General features: G+C 40.2%; 2 protein-coding genes across 2 annotated transcripts; one reads left to right on the plus strand and one right to left on the minus strand.

Annotated features, from left to right (window-relative positions):
- Window positions 1-543: 543 nt before the first annotated feature.
- On the minus strand, window positions 544-24,721 carry TRAPPC3L (trafficking protein particle complex subunit 3L). Its single transcript, XM_040553311.1, has 5 exons — window positions 24,548-24,721; window positions 19,584-19,681; window positions 16,615-16,714; window positions 2,182-2,367; window positions 544-1,433 (listed from the first exon to the last, which is right to left on the minus strand). The coding sequence occupies exons 1-5, from the start codon at window positions 24,587-24,589 to the stop codon at window positions 1,314-1,316; spliced, it is 546 nt and encodes a 181-aa protein (XP_040409245.1). The 5' UTR covers window positions 24,590-24,721; the 3' UTR covers window positions 544-1,313.
- On the plus strand, window positions 3,581-11,859 carry CALHM5 (calcium homeostasis modulator family member 5). Its single transcript, XM_040553310.1, has 2 exons — window positions 3,581-4,505; window positions 7,709-11,859. The coding sequence occupies exons 1-2, from the start codon at window positions 3,966-3,968 to the stop codon at window positions 8,096-8,098; spliced, it is 930 nt and encodes a 309-aa protein (XP_040409244.1). The 5' UTR covers window positions 3,581-3,965; the 3' UTR covers window positions 8,099-11,859.
- Window positions 24,722-25,545: the final 824 nt, after the last annotated feature.

Raw genomic sequence — 25,545 nt, forward strand, 5'->3', positions numbered from 1 at the left:
CAAGTGTCCATCACAAAGAGCTTGGGCACAACCAGCAAAAACCTGCTGAGGGCTCCTGTACAGGCAGTGAAAACAGGCAAACTCCATGCTAACTTTAAGATCCATTTTTACATAAAGCAATTGGAGAACTTGTTGAGCATTTTAATGTGTTGTTACATGCTGTAACTTGTTATTTGTAGTAATTACCGCACACTGGGCTGAGCCCAAGGCTGAGTAATGAAAAGCTTAATTTTTACTCTGCGTAAAATTGATCTCTTAAAGGTCTACGGTGAGCTGGCTCGGTGGGTAGGGCACTGCATGAGGATTTGGGACCTGGGCTTTTCTCCCACCTATACCCAGATTTCTTTCCTAACACCAGACAGCATTAAACCTTTCCTGTAACCCAAGTGCCTGTGAGACTGGTGTTTCTCTAATTCTGTCATGTTGTGATAACGGAAGTCCACTGCCAAGAGGAAGATTTTGACAAAGGTCGTGTAAGAACGCACACACTGACCAGCAAGTTGGTTGTATGGCAATCACTGACATTTTATTGAAGTTTCCTTAGCTGAAGTACAGATCCACAGTGGTTATATATTAAATATGCTATGCTTTTTTTCAGCGTGGTCAGAGGATCAGTGCTCCTGTAGAGCTGGCCAGTGTGGGAATGGCACAAAAGCTAAAGTTTGGAGCAACACCAGCACTGCCATGATTGCCTGATGAACACACAAGGCACCCCAGCCCAGAGGAAACAGCCCTAACACACCACATCCCACACCAGACAAATTGCATGTCTGTTGGGTATCAGAGGCGGAAGGATTCCTCGTGTAAAGAACCGTGAGTGGCAAATCATCACATACCTAAGCATACATTTCACAGTGAGAAACCGCATATGGTAGTCACAGCAAAAGGATTTATTATTCTGAACCCCAATCAGACAGGGAAATAAAGCATCTCTTACCAGCCATGCTTTTAATCACCAACAAACAAGATGGAAATAGATGGTCATGTTTAGCTGAAAACAGCAGGCTGTCCAATTGAATATTTTGTATCAGGCATGCACTAAATAATGAGGTAAAACTTCCAGTGAGCTCAAGAGCATGGTTATGTGAGAAGAAAGGGCAAGGCCGCTTTGATCTTTAGCATCAATACCTGTGTCATGATAAGTAAGATTGCTCTCCCCCTGCTCTGCCCTTGTGTTTGCTTCCCAGCTCTCTTCACCCTTCCAACATCTGAGTGGTGCAGCTGACTCAAGGAAACATTTCTACCCTATACATTGTCTTCAGAAACAAAAGGTGCAAAACATCACTTAGCAAAGGTTTCTCCCAATATTCCTTTCATTTATTTCTTCTGTGCTTTCTGTCTTCAGCCTTCCTTAAAAATGTAATTCCTATTTCTGTCACGGCATCACCCTTCAGCCTGTCCTGCAGGAAGGTCACTTCTGCTGCTAAGTGAACCTAGAAAGAAGCAGGTTTGATCAGTTAAGCAAAGAAATACTCCTTTTTTTTTTTTTTTTCCTCCAGTGTAACGATCTTCTTATCTCTCACCACAAGAGGACCCTCTTTCACAGGCTTCATAAGAAACAGCTTTCTAGAATTTTAAAAATATCTTTCCAAACTAAGTTAATAAAAAGGAAGGTTATGTACACTGGAATTTGAATAATGTGTTAATCATCATGCCAGTGTTTTGCTTTGTTCTGAGAACTTACATTTTTGAGATATTAAATTTGGAATGCCATCTAATACACTTCTGATGTTTGGGTTTTAACATTACTTGGTTCTTTCTTTCACCTGATCTGCAGTTGTGTTGCTGTGACCTGAATATGCTTTGTTTTCATACATTTGGAAAGAAAGAGGGATGGCTATTACTGGTAACGCCTATGCAGGAAAATGATATAGGACCAAGGATCAAATGAGAAGTGCAGCATGACCCCTTGGCTCTTGCCACTTTGTGTTAGCTGACTCCCCAGCTCCGTCAGCCACCAAAGGAGCGCAGCTGAGACAGAGCTCAGTGAGTCAAGCTGCGTGCTTCTTCGCATCCAGGATCAGCCTGGCCCTTTCTATGCCAATATAGACATTTAATCTGAGAGAGAGGCTGAACACTACTAAGGTTATTTCAGTTATCTGAACAAGTGGTGTTGCTTTCGTGGTGTTGTGTCCCTGCTCATTACCAAAGAAGAGAGAAAATAGATGTGCACTTCCTTACCATTTCCAAGGCACCTCGAATCACCCCACAGAGAAGGTTGCAATAGCAAAGTGATGCTCGCTCCGCTGGCAGCTCCTCCACAAAGTCCACCAATGGGTTTTTGTCAAGGATTAAGGAGAATTCATTACCTGCAGCGCTACTGCAGCTCACGCTGGGGGTGACCCCAAGGTACATCTTGAAAGCAACCTGCAAAAGGAGGAAAACAAGCTGAGTGGTGCAGTCAATACACCAGGAGGAAGGGATGCCATCCTAAGGGACCTGGACAAGCTTGAGAAGTGGGCCCATGTGAACCTAATGAGGTTCAATAAGTCTAGCTGCAAGGTGCTGCACCTGGGTCAGGGCAATCCCAGACAAGAGTGCAGAATGGGGGAGGAACTCTTTGAGAGCAGCCCTGCAGAGAAGGACTTGGGGCTTCCGGTGGACAAAAAGCTTGACATGAATCAGCAGCGTGTGCTTGCAGCCCAGAAGGCCAACTACATCCTGGGCTGCATCAACGCAGGAGTGGCCAGCAGGTCGAAGGAAGGGATTGTCCTCCTCTACTCTGCCCTTGTGAGGCCCCACTTGGAGTGCTGCATCCAGGTCTGGGGCCCCCAGCACAAGAAGGATGTGGGGCTGTTAAAGCAGGTGCAGAGGACGGCTATTAAGTTGATCAGAGGGCAGGAGCACCTCTCCTACAAAGACAGGCTGAGAGAGATGGCTATATTCAGGCTGGAGAAGAGAAGGCTTCAGGATCAAGTCATTGCAGCTTTTCAATACTTAAAGGCGACATAAAAAAGATGGAGAGCATCTTTTTGCTCAGGCAGACAATGATAGGAAAAGGGGGAATGGTTTTAAACTAAAAGAGGGGTGATTTAGATTAGAGGTTAGGAGGAAATTCTTTACTCAGAGGGTGGTGAGGCCCTGGCACAGGTTGCCCAGAGAAGTTGTGGATGCCCCATCCCTAGAAGTGTTCAAGGCCAGGCTGGATGGGGCTTTGGGCAACCTGGTCTGGTGGGAGGTGGCCCTGCCCATGGCGGGGGGTTGGAACGGGATGGTCTTTAAGGTCCCTTCCAACCCAAGCCGTCCTATGATTCTATGAAACTCTACAGTTTGAATCTACTGGGTGCAAACTAGAGAATAAACTATAGGATGCACCATCCTGCAGACTAGCTTTGTTTGAGGTACATAGGGCTAAGGGGCAGACAGGCTTGAGATTAAACTAGATTTCTCTTCTGCACTCCACTGGAACCAGAGACAGAAATCTGGAGCTGTGTGTTACTCCAGAGAAGTACAGTGTAAGGCTGCTTATTCTGTCCTTGATGTTCCTCTGCTTACAGCCCCATACAAACCAGTTTTATTGTTATAACTTGTGCTTTCAGTGGCGTCACGCTCCCCTGGGACCATTAGCTCCATATTAGGTCCTTCCCTACATTGCTGGCAACTTTGATAATCACAGCTCAGGAACTCCTGGAACTGGTGAGTGTGTGCATTTACTCTGCTCTCTTTTTACAGCCAAAAAAAAAAAAAAAAAAATGTAAAGAAAGAATAAGACTGCCGAGACTGCAAATGTATTTGATAACAGGGCATTGTGTGCTTTTCCTCTGCCCTGCTCATGGAGGGGTCCAATGTGAGTGCATTTGTACAGACGGTGACATCATTACAGGATCTAGACAGCGCTGAAGCAGCCAGGCTGGCAGCAGGCTGTGCTTCCCTTGAAGAGCCCTCCCGTAACACACAGCTACAGACTCCTACAGCTGAAGATACAAGTGTTTTGATTTTTACCTCTTCAGGGAGTATCATCGGACATGGATGGTTTCCAAACAATCCTGAAATTCTTTATAAACCGGAGAACTGCTATTGGTTACAGTTTTATGGCTCTGCTGACGCTGGGAAGTGAACGTGTATTTTCTCTTGTTGCTTTCAGATGTCCCTGCAGCAATGAAAACTTCAGGTATGGTTTAGTATTTCTCTTCTCCCCAGCTTTTGTTTTGCTGATCATTGGATATTTCTTGAACAGCAAGACCTGGAAGCTCTTCACAGGCTGCTGGGTGAACCCCAGAAAAATATTTCCCAAAGGGAATATCTGTCATTTCTTCTACATCTTTGGACAGATCACTTTAAATGCTCTGGTAGCCCCAGTGATGTGGCTTTCTGTGGCTTTGCTCAATGGGACTTTTTATGAATGTGCCATGAGTGGCTTGAGAAATCCTGCCTACTTAGATTCCATTTGCCGCAACAAATCTGTGAAGTGCTTTGAGGAGCTGCACAAGGTGGCCTGTGGCAAAAGCACCATGCCCTTTTCGGAGAGCGAGGAACTCAAGCTAACTCTTCAGGCACAGTCACAGGTAAGAAAAACAAATAAGAGGACTGCAGAGTTTGTACTTCTGTGATTCAGTTGTGGAAGGTGCTAAAATACAACTGTTGGTTCCACATAAACCACATTTTGGCATGATGCAGCCCTGCCAAATACAATAATCAATCTTCTTGTTCAGTTTGAGCCATGACGTGTTTCCTGGGGGGTCCCACCGAAGTCAGGATCAGTAAGGCCAGGTAACTTAAAGCTATCTTTCTGAAAGAAGAGAGCTCTGAAGAGAAAAACATTATTGGGTTGTTTAGGAAGCCAGATTAACAGATGTCACCCAGAGGGGTCTGTTCAACTAAAAATCCATACCACAGTTTCCTTTTTTTTTTTTTTTTTTTTTTGATACGATTATGGACACTGTAAAGAAATGTTGCATCATTAGCAGTGGGAAAATACTGGAAAATCAGATTTATGATGCATTATTTCTTTAACTTGTTTCTATTTGCATTTCTCAAGTTTATGATGCCAGAAGAGAGCATGCTTTTGTCCTGCTTGGAAGAAGGAAGGAAGAAACACTAAAATAAAACCAAAATATGCAAGGCTAAGATAACATGATAACATTCTACTATATTTGTGTAACAGTTCTGTTCGTTGCATTGTAATGTAAGTAAATTTTAAGACAAAAAAAAAAATCAAATCAAAACATAGGAAAAAAAGAAAAGAAAAAGTGCTACAGAAAATGATGGAGAGATGATTGTCAGCAAAGCGCAGGAAGAAGAAACATTCTGTGGAGCCAGCAAGTTTTTGCCAGACAATTGTGTCCATCTGGAACTGTTTCCTACCCAAGACCTGGTTTTATTTTCAAGTCCTCAGGCAAATAGGACTGGAATGCAGACAAAGACTGCAGTGCAGGCAGGGCAATTTAATTGAGAGATTTAGAAAGAAGTAACAAATAGTTCTAAGACTTAAAGTTTTATGTATAGGAAATAGTGAAGAAGGAAATAATGAAGAAAGAAATAGAAAGAGCAAAGGCTCAGAGTGGGAATAGCATGGGAATACATAGGTTCATTCTCCAAGCTGCAAAAGAGTGAAAAGCTGCTAAAAAGAGCAATATCTCAAATACCCACAGATATCATCAGTTAGTACAAAGTGACCAGAAAATGAAAGTACATGAAGCCATTCTTCCATAACAGTCCCTAAAAACAATTGTTTGTTAGGCTTCCTGGTTTCACATATTTCCCTGGGGAAACTTTCTATAATCCCATCAGCTAAACACAGACTTTTACTGGCCATTATTTTTCCAACATCACTGCAAGTGTTCACATGAGGCAGGCTGCCACTCCCCATAGAGACAGTGCATGGGAAATCAGTTCTAATTCATATGGGTTTCTGAAACCTAAAAGATCCGTTCCACACTGGAATTTGTTCCTCCATTTGAAAAAAAAAAATTATTTCATTTCATTTTTTTATGTCCACATTGCAGTGGAGTAGGTGAGTAAAGCTGTTGGCTAGACCAGCGGTACTCGGCGTACATTCATACCTCTGCTCTCCTTAAAGAAGAACATCCTACAAAAACAATTGCTAGCACATTTTTTCTACTCTCAGCCCTTGCTCTAATCCTGGAAGTAACTCTTCCTTTTAAAATATTCCTACCAGAATTTGCTCAAACAAAAACTTGGGAGATGCTGAAAAAACCTTGAGGGATCTCTGAAAACAGAGGAACTATTTCTAATCAGTGTGAAGACGAGTTGGGCTCTGTTTCAGTACCAAGACAGATCTGTTGATGTGCACACTATTTCTTTTTCCTCTTACCCTCTCCTCCCAGCATTCTCACAGTACTGGGCAAGAGGAAGATTTTAAAAGAGTTTTGGCATAAAAAAAGATTTTCCTCTACAAAGGGCTGATTTATTAATGTCAAAAAATGTTCAGAGGAATAGGTTAGATTTCAGTGAATCTCCTAGTTAAATAATTGGGGGGGGGGGAGGGGGAAGGGGGCGGGAGAAGCTTTTTAAATTTAAGACTTTTATATTCCCATTAGCTAATTTATGTTAAAACAGGGTTTTGTTTTGTTTTAATGAAAAGGAAGTCTGAAAACAAAACACATCTAAAATGGTCACAGTATAAAAGGCTGATTAATCTGAGATAAAAATTACTTACCCATGTAATTAATCACAATTCAGAACTGTGTCTTAATGCTAATTCTTACTGGGTAATTCTATGTGATGCTTTCAGGAGATAGAAACCCTTATACCAACTAGTGATCATGACATCTTATTCGACTTGTGCACTTTTCCCTCTATGTGACAGAATTCAGTGAGCAATTCCAATATACTACGTGCTGGACCATTAGATTTTTTCAATAAATTCTCATCAAATCATCTTTAAATTGTCAAGACACTACTTCTGCTCTCAGGTCCAATCTGTTTACAGTTACACTATACAGCCATAACATTATTTGACTGATCAGTTAGACTTCTCTTGGATTTTTCTTTGTGCATGGTGGTGTTGTGGTTGAAGTCTGATTTGAGATCCTCTGTTCCTGAACCTGCCATTGCATTTGCTCTGGTCTCTTCAGCAGTTATTACTCAAGTTCCTTTCATTACAGAATCACAGAATGGTTTGGGCTGGAAGGGACCTTAAAGACCATCCAGTTCCAACCCCCTGCCATGGGCAGGGACACCTCCCACTAGACCAGGTTGCCCAAAGCCCCATCCAGCCTGGCCTTGAACACCTCCAGGGATGGGGCATCCACAGCTTCTCTGGGCAGCCTGTGCCAGGGTCTCATCACCCTCTGAGTGAAAAATTTCTTCCTTATATCTAAATCTCCTCTCTTTTAGTTTAAAGCCATTACTCCTTGTCCTATCACTACACTCCCTGATAAATAGGATCATTTGAAAACTGAGACAAAGCCTGTCTCTGTGGCTAGACAGTCTCTAGTATAAGCCAACTATTTGTGGAACCTGAAGAACAACTGTTTTTCACTTTCCTGAGAAAGTGACATCAAAATAGACAATATGGAGAAGCCTTGGCCCTGACTTCTTCTGCCTCCCTTTGGTCCAGATGTGGAAGGCCCATTAAGACTAATGGCAGGCACCAAATGAAAACTGGGAAGTGATGTCTGGGGTAGGTCCCCTAGAGGAGCAGCAGGCCCTCTGTACAAACAGCAGTCACTGTTGGACACTTGATTTAAATAGCATTTTCACTTGGGCCTCTTTAACCTGACACCTGTTCTTTTTTTTCCCCCAGATTTTAGGCTGGTGTGTGATAGTGACTATGGCCGTTCTCTCCCTGCTAACCACTTGCTATGCCAGCTGCCAGTCAAAAGTCAGCCACCTCCAGCTGATGTTCTGGAGGGTGTATGCCGAGAAGGAGAAGGAGCAACTGGAGCAGACTTTCCAGCTGTATGCCACCAAGCTGAGTGAGCGAAACCTGAAGTGCTTTTTTGAGAACAAGAAACCAGAGGTTATTCCCCTGCCAGCTTTTCAGGCATGGGAAGATGCTTCCCAGATCTATTCTTTCAGCAGTAGCAAACAGCATTACAGCACAATTCACAGGCTAGTTGAAGAAGGCGAGAAAGAAATCAATGAGGAAAGAGAGACAACACTAGACTTTGTAGACAGAAGGGAAATACCATAGATCACATATATATTTTCAGCCTTTTTATATCTTGCTAATATGGCATACTTCCAGCTGATTTAATCTATATTTTTTCACAATGGTCTCTTTCTTCTTGATCACTTTCCCTCCCAGTTTTATATTTATGTCTTTTTAAAATTACTTCTGCACAACAGTGAAAAGACTGTAGTCCTCACTGGCACTTAAGGCTCATGCTCTGCTAATGTTACCAGCTCCAGAACAAAAGCCAAGAGTAAAAAGGATTGAATAGTGACTTGTGGGAGGGTTTAATCAATATCCTATGTAAAAGGCCTTATAGCACACTTGTCCTATGTAAATCAAAAGACTGTCATAAAGTAATACAATTCAAAATGTGTGTATAAAATAATAGAAGATGTGTGGCTTTCTGATAGTCCCTAGAAAGTAAAGGTATTCCTTCCAGGGCACTTTCAGGTACAGCAATTTTTTTTTTTTTTTTTTTTTATGTGGCACCAAGGCACTTGGTCACTCAATGCATCCCAATGTCTTTGATCTCCTGTTGCACCTAAAATACCATGGATGGCCTCATTGTTCAGCTCTGGCCTTCTTGTCCCTGAGATACCTTTCTGAGACATGGAGGAGCAACCTCACTTGACAATGAGGTGCCAGGTAATTTCTTGGACGAATCTTACAGTCAAAGTGTTGGGTACCAAGAACTTGAGATTCCCAAATAGTTTGACATTTCTATGTCTTTGTTAATAATAATAATAATAATAATAATAATAATAATAATAATAATGGTATTTTCAAACAGAACTAGAGTAGCTGCCTAAGCTTTGTTACGATAATTAAAATGCACCAGTGATATTTTGTCTCTAGAGACTACTTGGCGTTATCTTCTCCCACGGAGAACCTGGGAGGCTTCCCATCGTACTGGTACAAAGCTCCTGCCTGGAGCATATTCCAGATGCTGGCCATAGAGCTGCCTGGCATTGCTTGTACCAGGCCTGCAGCCAGCGTACAACAGAGGCCCTGGAAGAAAACTCCACATTTTAAGACAAGAAAATATTTTTGCAGAGGGATGGTTTTCATTTTTTTTAGTGTCTTAGGGAATGTAAACATGTCTGGAGCGGAGGAGCTGGCAGGCCAGGCAGGTGGGGTGGCAGCACAGCCCCTACTTCTGATAAAGGCCTCTCGCCTCGCAGCCCTGTGCTTCAGCTCTTGCACATGGGGTTCACCATGTGGCTCTCACACAGGTTGCCTGAGCCTTTGCAAACTCTATGTAAAAGAGGCACAAAGCTTCTGCCAAGTTTCTTTCCCCAGGTTGACTGGGTAGGCTTTTATGCAGCATTTTACTGCCAATCTCCCTGAGTCTGCAAAGAATCATATTTTTGCACAGGTTGAATCGAGCTCTTATCAACAAACCAACATACTTTGCCTGGCTCTTCTCATACTCTCTTAGCTCCTTCAGAAAAAAAAAAAAAAAAAAAAAAAAAAAAAAAAAAAAAAAGCAGCTAACTAACAACACCACAACTATCTGCATTTACAGACCATTACTTTTTAAAAATACAAAATCCAAGAGCTGTTTTCACTATCTGCTTAGATTTTTTTTTGTGCGCTTAGATTTTGTGGTCTTTGAGCAAATGTTATATTTCTTTTTATCCCGGCTGCCCCACTTTGCAGCAGACTTGGACCGTGTTGTATGCCTAAATGTACCTGCTGTACCTGAAAGCAAAGAGGCAACACTGCCAACATAAAAGTCCCAACAGCAGGCACGTCTGACACCAGTAAGTCAGACCTGCAGGTGGTCATTCACTTTGCTAAGTTCATGGTAGCAAATGGCCAAAGCATGTGGGAAGCTCTGAGCATAATGGACTGTGTGATTACAACAGACTGGAAGGATGCTGTTCGTAAAAGCCCATGTCATGGATCTTCTAATCTCACTCAGAAAAATGTTTACAACCTAATCCTTGTTTGTGTAACAACTTCACATTTCCTTTGATTTATTCTCTTTACCTATTTTCTTCTGACATTCATATAATCAGTTTTCTACTTGCCAGAATGTTTATTAAAATAATAAAATGCAATTCCCAAATTAATTCCCACTAAAAGTGAGAGTGTTTTTCAGTGGTTTCCCAGAGGGAGCTACTACCTGCAGTGCTGGGTATATGGCACTGCCATCTCCACACTGCCTCATCCATTTAAACGTGCATCTCTACAACTCCATGACTCCCAGGCAGGAACACAAGTGCTTTTGTCTGGTTTCCAGCACAGGTCTTGTACAGAGAATGTCGACAGTAAGTAGCCAGTCAATGAAGGAGGAGGCTCTAGGTTCTGCCCAAGCTCCAAGAGCTATAGTTGTGTTCTGTGGCAAATTGGCCAAAACACAGAAAGAGGCTCCAGGTTGACCCCAGAGGCTCAGCCATTTGGATACATTTTATTAAGCATTGATGCAGAAGATGAGAATGTTTATCACATGCAGTTTAAAAGGAAAGACTAACCCCCTTCAATCCATGCAGGTTTCTACCCCACACCTACTGAAAGAAAAGCCAGGGCTACTGCTTCACTTCCCTTGCCTTATCTGTACACCTCCCTCCTCCCTGGTACCACAGAAAACCAAAGCAACTTGGGATGCAAAAGGGAGGACACTATGTAGGTTAAAGAGATCATCAGTAGGTATGGGGAACAAGTGGGCTGATGTAAGGATGAGGACTTCACTGTCCTGGGACACAAAGGTGAAAGTGTATGTGGCAGAAGAAGAAAAGGTAGGAGGACTGAAGGGTCCCCCCTCTGGCTTAGGCAACCTTTTCTTCTTCAGGAGAGTGCTCAAAGCTCTGCATCTGAGTAGTCAGAAACATATGAAGTGGGAGTGTTTCCCAGCCTGGCCTTCTTATTTCCCATGGAATGGCAAAACTGAGGTCTACTCTCTTCTTCTCCCCCTTACCTTGCTGCATGCTCACAGATGACTGGTGTTGAGAGCACCAGGAGGTGCTGGTTGAAACTACCAGTCCTCCAGCCTGGGCTGCTGGGGGACAGGCTGTACTTACCAGCCCCGTGGCATGAAACAAAGCTGGCATTTCTGGCCAGCCAGCAGCAGGGAGCTGTTTCTCCTGTACCCCCTTTTCCCTGTGCCTCACAGCCTGGTCTCTACCTCAAAGAGCAGCTGCTGAATGCTGACTGCTGCAGTATGTGCCTCATAGGCGCCTCAGCCCCTTGCTGATGCTTGTTCCCAGGGCTGTGTTATTCTAACTGTGTTGTCTTTCCAAAATGTCTGTGATTTAATGCAATTGCCATGCGGTTCCTGGAATACTTCTATCAAAACAGACAAAAATAAAACCCAGCTTGACCCTATTTTTTCAGCTAGAATCTGATTTTGGCAAATTTAACTCTGTCCCTCAAGCAGCTATTATAAAAGCTGTTTTGTATCAACATTGTCTCTGAATTAAAGTTCAGTAGCTACCACAGCAGCTCATTTTCAACACGATCCAAAACAAAGTGATCAAAAAAAAAAGAAAAAAAAAAAAAAGCAGAATCAACATTTTATCTTAGGAAACATAGATTTTGCATTAACTCTGATGCCGATCAAATATGAGTGAACAAATAAGCAGGAAATGTCTGTTCAGTTCTACTCCATGTTCTTTACCTCAGTTTACTTATTTCTTCCCCTCAGTGAGAAACCAGTTTTCTCCATTAAGTACTTTTAACTCTCCTACTACAGTACACATCTGCCCCTCTATCAAACTCCAGATCTTTGTTACGAGACAGTAACTGGTTAAATGTGCTAGGCCATCATGTGCTTTTGATTTAATTTCAGCTGTGTTTTGCATTATGTTATGATGAATCTTTCAAAATCCTATTGTTAAAATTTCCGGTGTAAAAGAGAACTTGCAAGGAAACTATGCAAAGCCAGTAGCCGGCTTGCAGTGCAATAGAGGACCAAATTAAGGCAACATTGAAAAGCTATAAAGTGCAAATTGTTAAAAGGTCTCACTCTCATAAGTAATTTAAGTGCATATATAAATTATTCATTGAATAGATAAGAAATGAAATTGTTTTTTGGAAACCAGGCTATAACTGGAGAGAAATTCCTTTAAAACTACGATGTACAGCTTCTCTGAGGGTAAAACAAAGGCCTTTCAATCTTTCTTTGGGACTCCAAAAAAAGGGGGAATTAAAACGAATGAACCATTTTGAAACTTGCATCCATAAATTTGCCTCATTGCTATTTTTATGAAATGGAATAAAAAAGAATATCTGTTTAGACACATACATAGCCAGCCATTAAAATGAACCCATAAAAAGCAAAAAAGCACAGCTGTCTTTCTTTTGAAAATGTGTCATGCTATTCTATGAGATTATGTGTTGCTTAACGTCAAACAAGAAATCTCTGCACTCAACAAATAAAAATGTGAGACTGCCCTTTTTCAGATTCTCATCCAGCGGCCTGTGTTTCTCCAGCAGCAAGACTAAAATTCGGTGACATTTTGATGGTGATCAGATGCATTCTACAACTACTGAAACAGTTGGGAATCCCCTAACTTATCAGTCCCCATAGTGAAGAGTTCCCAGTAGTATATACAACTCTACAAAATGCTGTATATACAAGTAATGGTGCAAAGTAACTGACGCTGTTAAAAAAATAAAACTATAAAATCAGATGATATAACAAGAAGATTAATCAAGGAGGGTTACTTCATCTACTTAGAAGTGGGTGGGCAGCCAAAATAACTTTTTTGCTGGCATACTTTTCATTCTTAGTACTTTTCTACAGTCAGTGTTTGGGAAGAATAAAATAATTCAAAGGCCTTGTCATGTATTCTTGATCCCATGTACTCACAAACTTTCCTTTACTCTTTACAGTGCAGCATTTCATGTTTCAGTTTACTGCTTACCACTTAGCACAGCAATCTGCATTTCCCTCTCACTGGTGAGATCTGTAAAACAACATTTACCAGCTTTGTGAACTCTGTCATCTTCTGTCTGACTTTCATGGGTATTATCCGGCTGCTGCGATCTGTATCACACAAACCCCTCCTGGGGCATGGTGGCATTGTGCTATGAAAGCTTCTAGGTCTAGAATCCTAGAAGATCTAAGATTAGATATAAACCTTGAGGGTTTTTTGTTTGTTTGTTTGTTTGTTTTTTGAATCAGATTGGTGATGCTTGGAATCTTTTGAGGAGGGACTGAAGTAAAACCTTGATTTTTGCAGGTTTATAGTGTAAAATTATCACCCTTGTTTCATATAATTCTCAGATTCTATGAAAAGTAGTCCTCAGTTATACCCCGACCCAAACTCTGAATCCAGTGTTGGATGATATTTCTTCAGCTGAGCTTTGTTCTCAGATGGTTTCCATTCTCTTACACCAATTTGCCAGTTAGCAGAAAGCCTGTTTTTACATGGCCTGTTTTGCCTTTTTTCATTCTGTCCCAGCTGCAACCATGCAAAGTCACAGCATCAACACACAGAGTCAGCGGGCACCATGGGAACTCAGTGTAGAAGGGCTCTGGCTCATCACCAAACGATGTTGGCCCTCCTTCAGTCCCATATAAACTAGCAGTAAATCCCAGGCTCTGCAGTCTGAGTCACTGGATCACAGAAAATGACTGCCTTAGGTACAGCTTTCCTCCACTATTTATTTCTCAGATAGCAAGCTGGCTTTATACTCCTCACTGTATGCTTTTTCCTTTGCTTCATCTCTTTCCATTTACACAGAAACATTCTCCAGCAAACACCCACAGCATGACCTTGCAGACTTCGTCTTTGCTTTCCAAAGGACTGCAGGATAACAGCTATGTGTACAAGATGGTTAGCTTTAACTACTTTAACTGCTTAACTGTCTTAATTATTTTAACCTTTTAACCGGTCTTACTCTACACAGTCACCTTCAAACAGATTTCTATTTAAGAGTTAGTGCAATGAAGTATTTAAACATTTTTTTTCCTTGTTGAGAACACAGCTACTGAAGAGTTAAAGAGGTCATGTAAAAAGTTGTGTAATTTTGAACCAGCAACTTCAACAGTGTATTTGCAGTTACTCCCTGGGTCATTTTGCTTATATTTCATAGGCATGTGCATCAGAAAAATGCGCTTGAAGACTACTTCACAAATGCTTGGCAAAGAAACGTGAAAATATTTTCCATATATTTTGTCTCAGAAAGAATATACTTCCACAGAACTCCTTTTTTAGTTTGCTGAAAACAGAATTTTCAAGAGACTTTCTGTTTTAAATTTTGTTCCAATCATTCTGAGTAATATGATTTCTCTCATTAAGTGTATTTTGATGTACAACCTGTAGCAAAAAGGAAATGGTATCTTTTTCCTTACTTTGATGGTTAACTTCTCATTGTATTTTGTTGTTGAATTTCCTGTACTGGACAATGATGGTTCAGCTATACTACAGCAACTGTATATAAGGAAACCACAAGGAAATGCAAGACTCAGCAAAACAGAAATCTGGCATATATATGAAAATGAGGAGAAAACAAAGAACATACACCACCCGAAGAAGAACATGAAATAGAACAACAAGGTGATTTTGCAGCCTGGTATCACTCTTCTAATGAGACAGCATGTTTTAATACAGTGATTGAAATGCTGCTTCCCTCATGTTTTTCATTCAGCTGACCTCAGTACCATCAGTGGATCCTCCACCCTGGACCAGCTCCTGCTAAGGACAGGCTTTGTTATACGTTATTCTGATTTGAGACTCCAAAGCACACTTTGCTTCAGGACAAAATGTAGTTTCTACTCTCTCATGAGCTAGCTGAATATGGCAAGCTTTTTGTAATGTAACTTGCTTCTGCTTTAAACTTTGGCAGATTATGGCGTGTGTGTGTCTTTTGCATGTGTGCATGTGCAGTGAATTACTTTATAGCTATACTTGCAACAGGAAATGCAAAGAGGCCCTTTATTTCTATGACAGCCATCAGTTCCCCTACGACAAGTATTTTTGGAATGATAATACTACTTTCTGTCCTACCACGTCAGTCAGACATAACTTAGGTATTTCTGAAATGGTGTGACGAATATGAGCAGGATCACACCTTACCTGGTACCATCAAGAATCACTTAGACATACGATACTCCTGTGCTACTAGCACGCACTGCTGCCTTAGTATTGACAGGCTGGTGTCTATACTGTATAGACTGTACAAACAGCCTGGTGTTTCCCAGCTCTGTAGTCAACATCATATTTAGCTGATGCTGCTGGTAATTCTTAAGTAATTCTCAAAAAGCATGCCAGACATACTTTTGTCTTCCAAAACAAGCCCCTGTAAACAAATCTCTGGTGTATTAACTGTTTCCCTGATCTCTCCACTTAAAGCAAATGACCACTTAGCAAACAGTTCTTTGTTATAAAGTGTGGTTAATTTTTACCATTGGGAAAGCTCAGGCATATCTTCACTGACAACATTTCATAGATGAAAATCGTTAAGGACAAAATGAATCATTCACAATGATCTGAGTGGGTATCAGTCTGAGCCAACTTCATATCCACAAACTACCACCTCCTTTACAGTGTGTCTGCAGTCTAGAAGAGCTAGACTTCCTATGGATTTCTCTTCAAGTTTCCCATAGACTTGCCACTGGGGTCAAAGCTATGTCTTTAGAAACTTCATTATTGCTACTAATTTTTCTCCTAGATCTTTACTGACTGGCAGTATTGTGAAAGACTACTCAAAAGGAATTTATCCATCAAAAAGGGAGGAAGTACCCACAATTATTATTTTTTCTTTTATTGTTAGATTGGTGGAAAGTGAGAGAAATGTTTCTCATTTTCCTTTCTTAAGTTTCTTCTCTTCCATTGCTGAGTCTTACTTTTGCAGCTTCTTCCTAGTATCACCTTTCTAAGCTTAAAAAATATCTGAGATAATATGGAAATGCTGAAGAGAGTTCTGATGGCAGGAATAAGAATATCAAATTTTAAGAATCTGTATGAGATACTTAAGCCATTTATGTTCCTAGAAAAGAAAAGAAAAAAAAAAAAAAAAGAGGGATAATAATCATCTGAAGTTATTTAATGAATAATTTGAAGTTATGACTTTAATTTGAAGTTAAATGACTTAAATTTGAAGTTAAATGACTTTAAGGTCAGTTTAGATTAGGGGTCAGCACCCTTTCACAGCTCTCACTTTGTTGTCTGTGTCCTCAACTCAGATATAAAACTATTACCCATGTGAACCAGTTCTGTGTTTCTGATGATTCTTTATGTTAAACTTGCCATTGTGGGTTTATCAAAACCAACTGCAAGATTCTCATCTCATTAAGCATCACATTTTTATGCTATGTTTTGGTGTTTTAGGAACTGATATTTCCTCTCAAGGAGAACCTGTATGTGCTACTGGTTGATGTGAGATTGTAAATATGGAAAAGGCTGTATTTCACACAAGGGAACCATGGGTGTGGTTGTGGAGAACAGTCTTTTTTGATGTTGTTGTCAAGACAATCATGATATAGCAAGAAATGTAGATAACTGTTTTGGAACAAACTGATGGAGGAGGGAAGAGCTAAGACCATTGAAAGTGACAAAGCTCTAGAGAATGTAAATCTTATTTACCTGTGCGATCATGTCTGCGGTTTCAGAATAACTGCGACAACGTTTCACAGCTGAACGAGCTAAAAAATCATCAATCAGCCTTATGCCAATGGCGTATCCCCTAAGGGGAAAACAAAGAATGTTAACATTCAAAAAGAGGATTTTTTTTGCACCTACCATCTCCCAAACCTGTCTCTTGTGCTTTCTCAGCAAACCACCTGCATGTTTCTGAATGAATGGTTTTGAGGACATCAGATTTTTGTGGTCTAGATTCTTATTTCTACCACGTTTTGCAGCACAGTAGCAGTACATGTAGTTCATGTAGTCATATAATGAACCATACTCCTTTAAGCATGATATTCCCTGCAAGCATCATAAGAATGATGACTATATACACATGCATATATTTATATTTACATATATGAATAAATATGAGATAGCAGATATATGAGTATAATATATAAAACCATACAAATAATACACAAATGAATGCAAATTAATACTGTTTTGTCACTAAAAACAGGATAGGACTACACAGGACAGGATTTTCTCCTTTCTTATGTGATCCCCAGAGTTCATCTCACACCAAGGAGAGCAAGGCAACTGCTCCTTCAAATCACAGCACTCATCTCTGGGTTGGCATGGACTTCAGCAAATCCTGGGCACCCTCACTGCAGAGTTCTGGAGTCAGGCAAACTCACAAGAAAGGGATACACACCTTATCTCCTTCACTTTATCCTCTTATCCTTTCACCTCCTTCTTTGCTTTTCCTCCACAATTCCTTCTTTACCTTTTCTCTAATGTTATCTCCCTCCATCTAACAGTTGCAGAACAAATCCAGAAGTTGCCAATTAACATACAGTTTCAGTGTACCACCACCTTTATTCGTATTTAAAACACTACAAATTCAGAGAAATGAAGTAAAAAAGAACGAAAGTTAATGAAAATTTTCATTAAACAAGTACTTATTTCTAGCTCTCACATAAAAACAAGGGTCAGTAACAACACAGTATGCACAATATCTATGCCTGTATTGCTCCAAGCATTTTATTTTTTATTTTTTGAAATAAAAATGAAAGTTTATGAGATGGACAGAAACGTTATGAAAGAATGTGAACCAACTCTGAAATGTTTTTAAGGAATCTTTCATGTCCATATGCATGGATATTCTTAGTTTCTGCCTGTTTGGCAGAGGCCTCAAAACCTTTACAAGGAAGGCAGCAGTCAATGGAGTTTCTTAGTGATTTTGTACCACATCTTTGACAAGAAGCCAAAAAGTGATCTGATGTTCAATGTGATGACAAGACAGAAAGTGTTTTTGGCAGTATGAGGTTTGAAGCTGTAGAATCTCATGCATCAGAAAATGATGAAATATTTATTTATTGCCTAAGTATCAATATCAATAATGCTGGTAAATGTCATCAGCAGTTAGCAAGGTATGCATTAGTGATGCACAAGATCCTTTTCAATTTTTATGCCTTAGATTTGCAAAGTCAAAACAATGATAAATTGGCAAGCTGCTACTTGGCAACTATATAGTGAAAAACACCCATCTCACAACAGATTATGTATGTATATACATATCTAGAGAGATCAGAATACCTTTCCCATCTGTCACAGGTCTGCTAATCTGTTTCTTCCTCAAGATGGGCTGCTTTTATCATCACAGAAATAAGCTGATCATATTGTTTCAATGAAAACTGTCAATATTTTATCGAGTCTTTTTCTTTATTGAGAAAAACAAAAAGATCTTATAGAAAGAGCTATAAGAACAAAACCACAAAGAGCAAAATGTCTCCACATTTTCCAAAACTGCCCTTTCCTAATTGCTACCATAGCATCAGATATAAGCCTACTTTTGTTGTTCTTTTTTTTTTTTCATTATTTTCATCAGAGCTGAAAGAGGTATTAATATCAAATAAAAAATTGAGGGATGTTGTCCCTTTTTAGTTGTGAATAAATTATTTTTCAAATCAATGATTTTTACTCGCTTCCATCAATAGCTATTGGACTATAACTTATTTGCAAGTTTTCAGATTAAGAGTAAAGTGTTTAGGTATTCTGTCTAGTACGATTGTTGTAAATCTTTGGCATGTCTGTTTTGCCTGAAAACATGAGCCCTTCTCTTCTGAGTAGCATCTTATTATACCTTCTTGTTAACTAGTTCAAAATTTCTTACTGATTTTCTGTGATACTATTTCTCCTGTGATAATGCCTAGGAATCTCAGTAAAGATGGCATGTTCCCACACAGGATCTTCATTTTCCAAAGTGGTTATCTGTATAAAAAAAACAGTTTCTCATTGACCATTTGTGCTATGTCACTCATTGCTGTATGGTCTTTTTAAAGGTAAGAGGCCCATTGGCCCTTAGTTGGGGAAAACAAATCCATGGTCAGAGGCCAATTGAAAGTGCCCAAGTGAAACACCTGAATTGCACCCTTAAGGAAGGTTGTTGACTACAGAAGGAGCCTGGTTGTGTGATTACTTCTTAGTATCCAAGTCACAAAACCACAGTGCTGCTAGATGAGTGGAAGCCCTGGGAAGGCCACATGGACAGTAGGCACACAAATGCATGTTATACCTAGGAAACACCTGTGAGAAGTAAAAAGCTTGAGGAGATTGAAATAACATAGATATGAAAGAATAGAAGAGGAGAGTTTACATGGAAGTTGAAAATGAGTGTATGAAAATAGGAGATGACATTTAGAAATCTATATTATTAACTAGCTCAACAAAGGATTAACAAGGAACAAGGGTAAACAATCAAAACAATCCTGACACCTTTCTTCTGAGAATTCAAAGGTTAATTGCTCATCATAATTCACAAATTAATGTTATTTCTGTTGACAGAATATCAAGTCTTACCCCCATGCTCTCTGTAATCCTTGACAGTGCTGGAAGTCATAAATTTAAGAGACAAATACAAAAGGTAATATACAGGTAGACAAATAGCATTATCAACGAAGCTGGATATTTAATGTAGTACTTACATTCTATCTAAACAGGTGTTGACATCTTCATCTTTTTCATAATCCTTACATAGCTGGGCTACCAAAGCCCCATACGTGAGCACAAAAAGTTCTCTGCTCTGCCAGAAAAAGATAGAAATTGAAATAAATTATAATTAAATGTTTTCATGGTGTTGAGTTGCTACTGTATTAAAAGTAAAAAAAAAAAAAAAAATTTACATTAATAAAGAAGCTGCTATCCTTGACATGTAATCACTGAAATCCATGATTTAAGTGACAGAGCCTGACTTGATCATCACTTTAGTTTCTGTACAGGGATTTTTGCTTGTAAGAAATACCATTTGTTGGGATACAGCTACTTTCATTAGATACATTCTTGTGTATAACAGCACATATGAATGCTGAATTGATAAATGCTGTAAAATGCTACCCAAAATTAATGATAAGCATTTAATTGCAAAAAGAATAAATGATGCAATGAGCTATTAGTCCCTTTATAATAGGAACAACAGTATATACAGTGAAATTCCAATTCTTTCACAAAGGTATGATTGATCTGATTCAGATCATCAGCTGCGCCCCCCCCCGCCCCAAACAAACAAATAAACAAAAAAAAGATTAAAAATTATTAGCACAGAATAATGAAAAAACTCTATAATTCAGCACAAGTGTAAAGAATAACAATGAGCAAAACAAAAAAGAATCAGTCCCATTGACATTTCCATTAGGCCTCCCCTCAGCCTGCTCTGCTCTGGGCTGAGCAAAACAACGGACCTCAACCACTTCTCATATGTCTTGTCCTCTATACCTTTTACCATATCTGTAGCCCTCCTTTGGACACTCTCTATTAGTTTTATGTCCTTATATTGGGAAACTTCTTTCCCTCCTTCCCCTAGGGAAGGATCCTGCCAGATCACCTCCATGGCACTGCAGAACTGATTGTATTTAGCAGGAGTAGCAGCTGGCCTTTAGGCCTAAGAGATTAGGTTGGCACTCATTAAATTCTTGGACAGGAATTAATTCAAGGAAGTGCTACAGGCCTGTGGCATGTGGGCAGGCTGGAGGTGCTTTTTGTTTATAGTCTGTGGAAAAATAATAGTAAATGCCAATGAAAACATAGAACAGGAAGAATGGCTTGGTGGAAAGACCTTTTCCTGCCCCCATTGCATCAACAGCTTGGAGTTTAATAAATTTTTCCATTTTAATGTCACTGTTCAAAATGTTAAGTAGCATGGAACGATATCTGAAACTCTCCAGGGTGATAACTCCTGTTTACAATAGCATTGCACACTTTGCCAATTTCTCATTAACAAGTTCTTAATGCAGCAAGTGGATGTTGTACAGGTTCTGCATTGTTCTAGTCTCAACAAAAATCTGTGTTGTAACAAGACAAATGCCTTAGAGAAACCTAAGCAAAATATAATAACATAGTTGCATTATTGACCACTCTTCAATGTGTTGGAGAAAGAAACTATTTATTTGACACGATATTTTTTTCCATAAATTAAGGTAAGTTAACTTTAATTATATTATATTCTTATATTTCTTTTTCAGTGGAGACCAAATTTTCCATTTTCAGAAATAGCTACATTGTATTAGAGCCTTCTCGAAGTTCTCCATTGCCCCCAACTCATATCAAAACTCACTCTTTCTTTGACACTACAGCTCTCTAAGCACTTAGACCTCTGCTTCTGAGCAGACTTCAGTCTTAGAAACTTCGTGTTCATGTGTCGGGGGTCGTGGTGGACGACAGGTTGACCATGAGCCAGCAGTGTGCCCTTGTGGCCAAGAGGGCCAATGGGATCCTGGTGTGCATTAAAAGGAGCGTGGCCAGCAGGTCAAGGCAGGTGATCCTCCCCCCCTACTCTGCCCTGGTCAGGCCTCACCTGGAGTACTGTGTCCAGTTCTGGGCTCCCTGGTACAAAAAAGACAGGGATCTCCTGGAAAGAGTCCAGCGGAGGGCCACAAAGATGATACGGGGCCTGGAGCATCTTCCCTATGAAGAAAGGCTGAAAGACCTGGGTCTGTTCAGCCTGGAGAAAAGAAGACTGAGAGGGGATCTTATTAATGTTTACAAATACCTGAAGTGTGGGAGACAGAGGGATTTGGCCAACCTCTTTTCAGGGGTTTGTGGGGACAGGACAAGGGGCAATGTCCACAGAATGGATCACAGGAAGTTCCACACCAGCATGCAAAAGAATTTCCTCACGGTGAGGGTGACTGAGCACTGGAACAGGGAGGTTGTGGAGTCTCCTTCTCTGGAGATATTCAAGGCCTGTCTGGATGCCTACCTGGGCAGCCTGCTCTAAGGAAACTGCTTTGGCAGGGAGATTGGACCCGATGATCTTTCGAGGTCCCTTCCAACCCCTTCAATTCTGTGATTCTGTGATTCTGTGTTTCCTAAGCCTGTTTAGAGTTTCAGAACTAACGATAAAGTAAAAAATGCAGTTAAGTGCCCAGTTATACATTCACTTTGTTTTTGCTATTAGTTTTCTACAATTACTTACATTCTCTTTTCCTTACTGACAACTTAATCTCTCTTCAGCTTGTTATATATATACAGGTGTGTCATAATTATACTTTTGGATGCAAACATTTTCCATTCTAACATAGTACTATTGCTTTTTTTAAACCACTGTGGCCTTACTTCTATATTGCTCTTTTGTATTTATGGTAAATTATTCCTATACAGTTAGAAATTTTCAACAAAAATAGAGATTCTGAATAAACTTAGTATTAGCCGTGTGTAATGACTGTGAACACTGAAGTTCTCCATGAGAATAATTTTTTCCAGAACACACGCTCCTTTAGCACATAGGATTTCTTAAGTGATTGCCTCATATGTAGCAAAAGCAAGTGTACCTCACCTTATGCGATATGTTATAATAAATCCATAAGACATTTAGGTCAGTCATTTTCAATGTGGGGATACATTGTGAATGCAATCGAAGGTGTAGAAATCCTGATCTGGAGAACTCACTGTACCAGCTCACCCTTGGCAAATACGATGGTTTCATGGTGGCAAGAACAGAAGGATGGCTGGCAGGGGGTCCCAGGACTCACCACCTCCAGTGGGGTACACCACCCTTCTCCCGATTCCAGCACTGAGCACAGCACAGTCCCTTGTGCAAGCCCTGTCTACTACCTCTGCTTCTGTCAACTGCCACTATCACTGTCCCATCTAACAGCAACCTCTGTCCGTCTTTGTTCACCCTCACGCTGCTTCCTGACCTGGAACATCAAGAATCTGAGCTTAGAGTCAGATCACTTAAGGACGTGAGGTTTACATGATCCCACTGTCCTTCTATCAGGCTTTTCCTAAAAGTTACTGACTTCACTATATAGTCTCAACCATGTCTCATGGAGGTGTACACACATGAATAATCATTACATACTATGGAAATCGGTGGCTCTGGAGATAACAGGATAGATGATGGTACAGTTGCCGTCACTAAGATGGGGATGGAGAAGAGAACTGAAGGTATAATGGGGAAGAGAAAAGAGATGAGCATCATATGAATGTCATATGAGAAAAACAATGTGGGTAGGAGCATGTGACTGCAGAATGGTGTTGGTGACTGAAGACATCTCAGTGGGGGACCAGAACTGTGGAGGGTGCTGTGACCTTTGTTAAGAGAGTGTATATAGTCCTGAAGCTACATACAAAAGGAGTTTTCACTAATCCTGCTGACTTTTGAACTAATTATTTATTGCTATTAAAACTGACTTTGTTATCCAGACCTTTGCAAAACGTATTGGCTGAGACAAAACTGTGTTTGTTGATGAGAGAATCCTTACTTTTAGAAACACTGTGGCTAATGCCCTATGCCACTGTGATAACTAGTTCTCACTGAAAGGAATTTTGAAGCATAAAGAAATGGTATCATACAGGATGAGGTGACTCACTTCATGTTGCAGGTGATTTAAAACAGAGCAAAACATCCATTTTCCCGGAGAAGATGCTAAGTAGTAAGATTAAAACATAGGTTTCAGAACAAATGGTTAAAAGAAAAGGGTCCTCCACACTGAATTTTGCTATCTGAATTTTTCATATTTTAAATACCATTTGCAGAGAACAAGAAGAACGATAATTGATATCTTTAATGGCACAAAATACTCCTTTTTATGACCATTCAGCTAAAGAAGTCCTCCTGGGAAAAAATTTTGCATGCTTAAAATAACTGCCTGAGCTTTAGGACAATATTAAGATGAAGAAAAAAAAAAAAAAAAAAAAAAAAGGAAGTCTACATAACTTCTAATTGATGTAATTCTGTGCTAAATGATCAATGGTCAAAGCCAACATTTAAAGACAAGGGGTACAGTTTTGCCATTGTTTTTTCAAGATTCAGATTTCAGCCTTAAAGCCACATGTTGAGATCCTGTGACAGTGCACTCCTTGTGCATGATAAACTGTCACATTAGGAGGATGAAGAAGGATCGCTGCTCATGCAACACAAACCCAAAAGAAGACATGGTCTGCTATCTATGGGGCACACAGCAGGTGCCAGGTATGCTGCAGCCCCAGATGAACCAACTCTTCCTGTAATTGTTCATGTGCTAGAGACGAGGCTGGCATTGCTTCTTTTCTCCAAAATAAGAGTTTTGCCTTCAGGATTCATACTGAAGGACTGTCTGAAAATAATTTCATGTCATATCTCCAGGTAGCTGGAGAGATATGAATGTTTCTAAAGCAAATCTTAGCATTACTGCTCAAAATCAGACTCCAAGTCCTATGGGTTTGCCTTTTTTTTTTTTTTTTTAATGCCACATATTAATAGCTGGCAGCTTGTTGGCAGTCCACCAGAGAGTCCCACTGTAGATATAAATGCTGCCAGCACCTCTGTTCTAATACTGGCAGACTCATCCCTGTCCTTTCTGTACTTTCAAGCTATTCAGAAACACGTCTGCACAAAACACATCAATACAATAATAACTTATTTTTACTCCATGCACAATTTCAGTTGCACATCACAAAAATATCTTACTATTTTCTGGCTGTCCTGCTTTCTTCCTGGTGGCCGTGACATGTTGCTTGTGTTAACGCTTGAAATATGTGATTGTCAGCTTATAGCTTTTCTTCCTCAAGCAGCATGTTCTTCTCTCAGTTACCGCATTTTCTCGTTCCCTCCTCTAAAGTTCTCCCTTTTCTGCTCTTCTGACTTTTACATGAGATGTGCTCACTGCAATCTGTAATGCTGCTGATGCTCCTCCTATTCTCTACGTGTACTGAGCCCTTTGGGAATGTGACTGGCAGCAGATCTTCCCCTGTACACAACATAAACAACTGCTCCATCCGTAAAACTGGGCTGTAATTAAGTGCACAGTAAACATCTACAGAAAGTCAAACCAGGCAGCCTCAAGAGTTTGCAGGTCTTATTTTTTTTTAGGGACAACAAATTCATTTTGTTGTTTGTGTCAGGTTTTGGTGTCTGGAGAGTTAACAAACGCTCCCTCTCTGAAGAATAAAATCACAATTACACAATACTGATGTACAAGGTAATTAAAATTTGATCATTTTCAACTTCAAGGAGCAATAGTCTTCTATTAGCTGTGACAGCTGTAGTCTGGTGAGTTAACATTTGCCTGGGCAGGAAGATCACAGGTTACAAGCACTACTGTCATCGTGGTACTGGGTGTGCAAAGCTGGTGGGATGGACCTAGAGCACCCAGATTCCCAAAGGAATAAACTGGGTACCCCCTACAGCTGCCAACTTTGGCAAATAGCACTTTCATTACCAATGTTTCTAGCAGATCTTACATTATTCTTAGCCCGCTATTACCCCTACTTGTAAACATCCCTGTTATGAACATCAAGGAAGGTTCACCTTACTTTTCCTATTTTCATATATGGTAATTTTGGTATTTTTAATTAGTTCAGATTTAGCACAAATTTAGGCTATGATCACTAGGAAATTTAAAAATGAATCTGATAGTTGTCTTTCCTTATAGCACTTTTCTCCACATACATTCCCACTGAGTTCTC

Source organism: Cygnus olor, chromosome 3, assembly GCF_009769625.2.
Source record: "Cygnus olor isolate bCygOlo1 chromosome 3, bCygOlo1.pri.v2, whole genome shotgun sequence".
Lineage (NCBI taxonomy): Eukaryota > Metazoa > Chordata > Aves > Anseriformes > Anatidae > Cygnus > Cygnus olor.

Bases quoted from the DNA above. Each gene is read 5' to 3' on its own strand.
- CALHM5 (XM_040553310.1), top strand. From the start codon at position 3,966: ATGGATGGTTTCCAAACAATCCTGAAATTCTTTATAAACCGGAGAACT. The intron at 4,506-7,708 runs GTAAGAAAAACA...TTTTTCCCCCAG, and splicing joins CTCTTCAGGCACAGTCACAG to ATTTTAGGCTGGTGTGTGAT.
- TRAPPC3L (XM_040553311.1), bottom strand. From the start codon at position 24,589: ATGTCACGGCCACCAGGAAGAAAGCAGGACAGCCAGAAAATA. The intron at 16,715-19,583 runs GTAAGTACTACA...TTTTCCCCTTAG, and splicing joins AACACCTGTTTAGATAGAAT to GGGATACGCCATTGGCATAA. The intron at 2,368-16,614 runs GTAAATAAGATT...CTCCTTTTGCAG, and splicing joins CCGCAGACATGATCGCACAG to GTTGCTTTCAAGATGTACCT.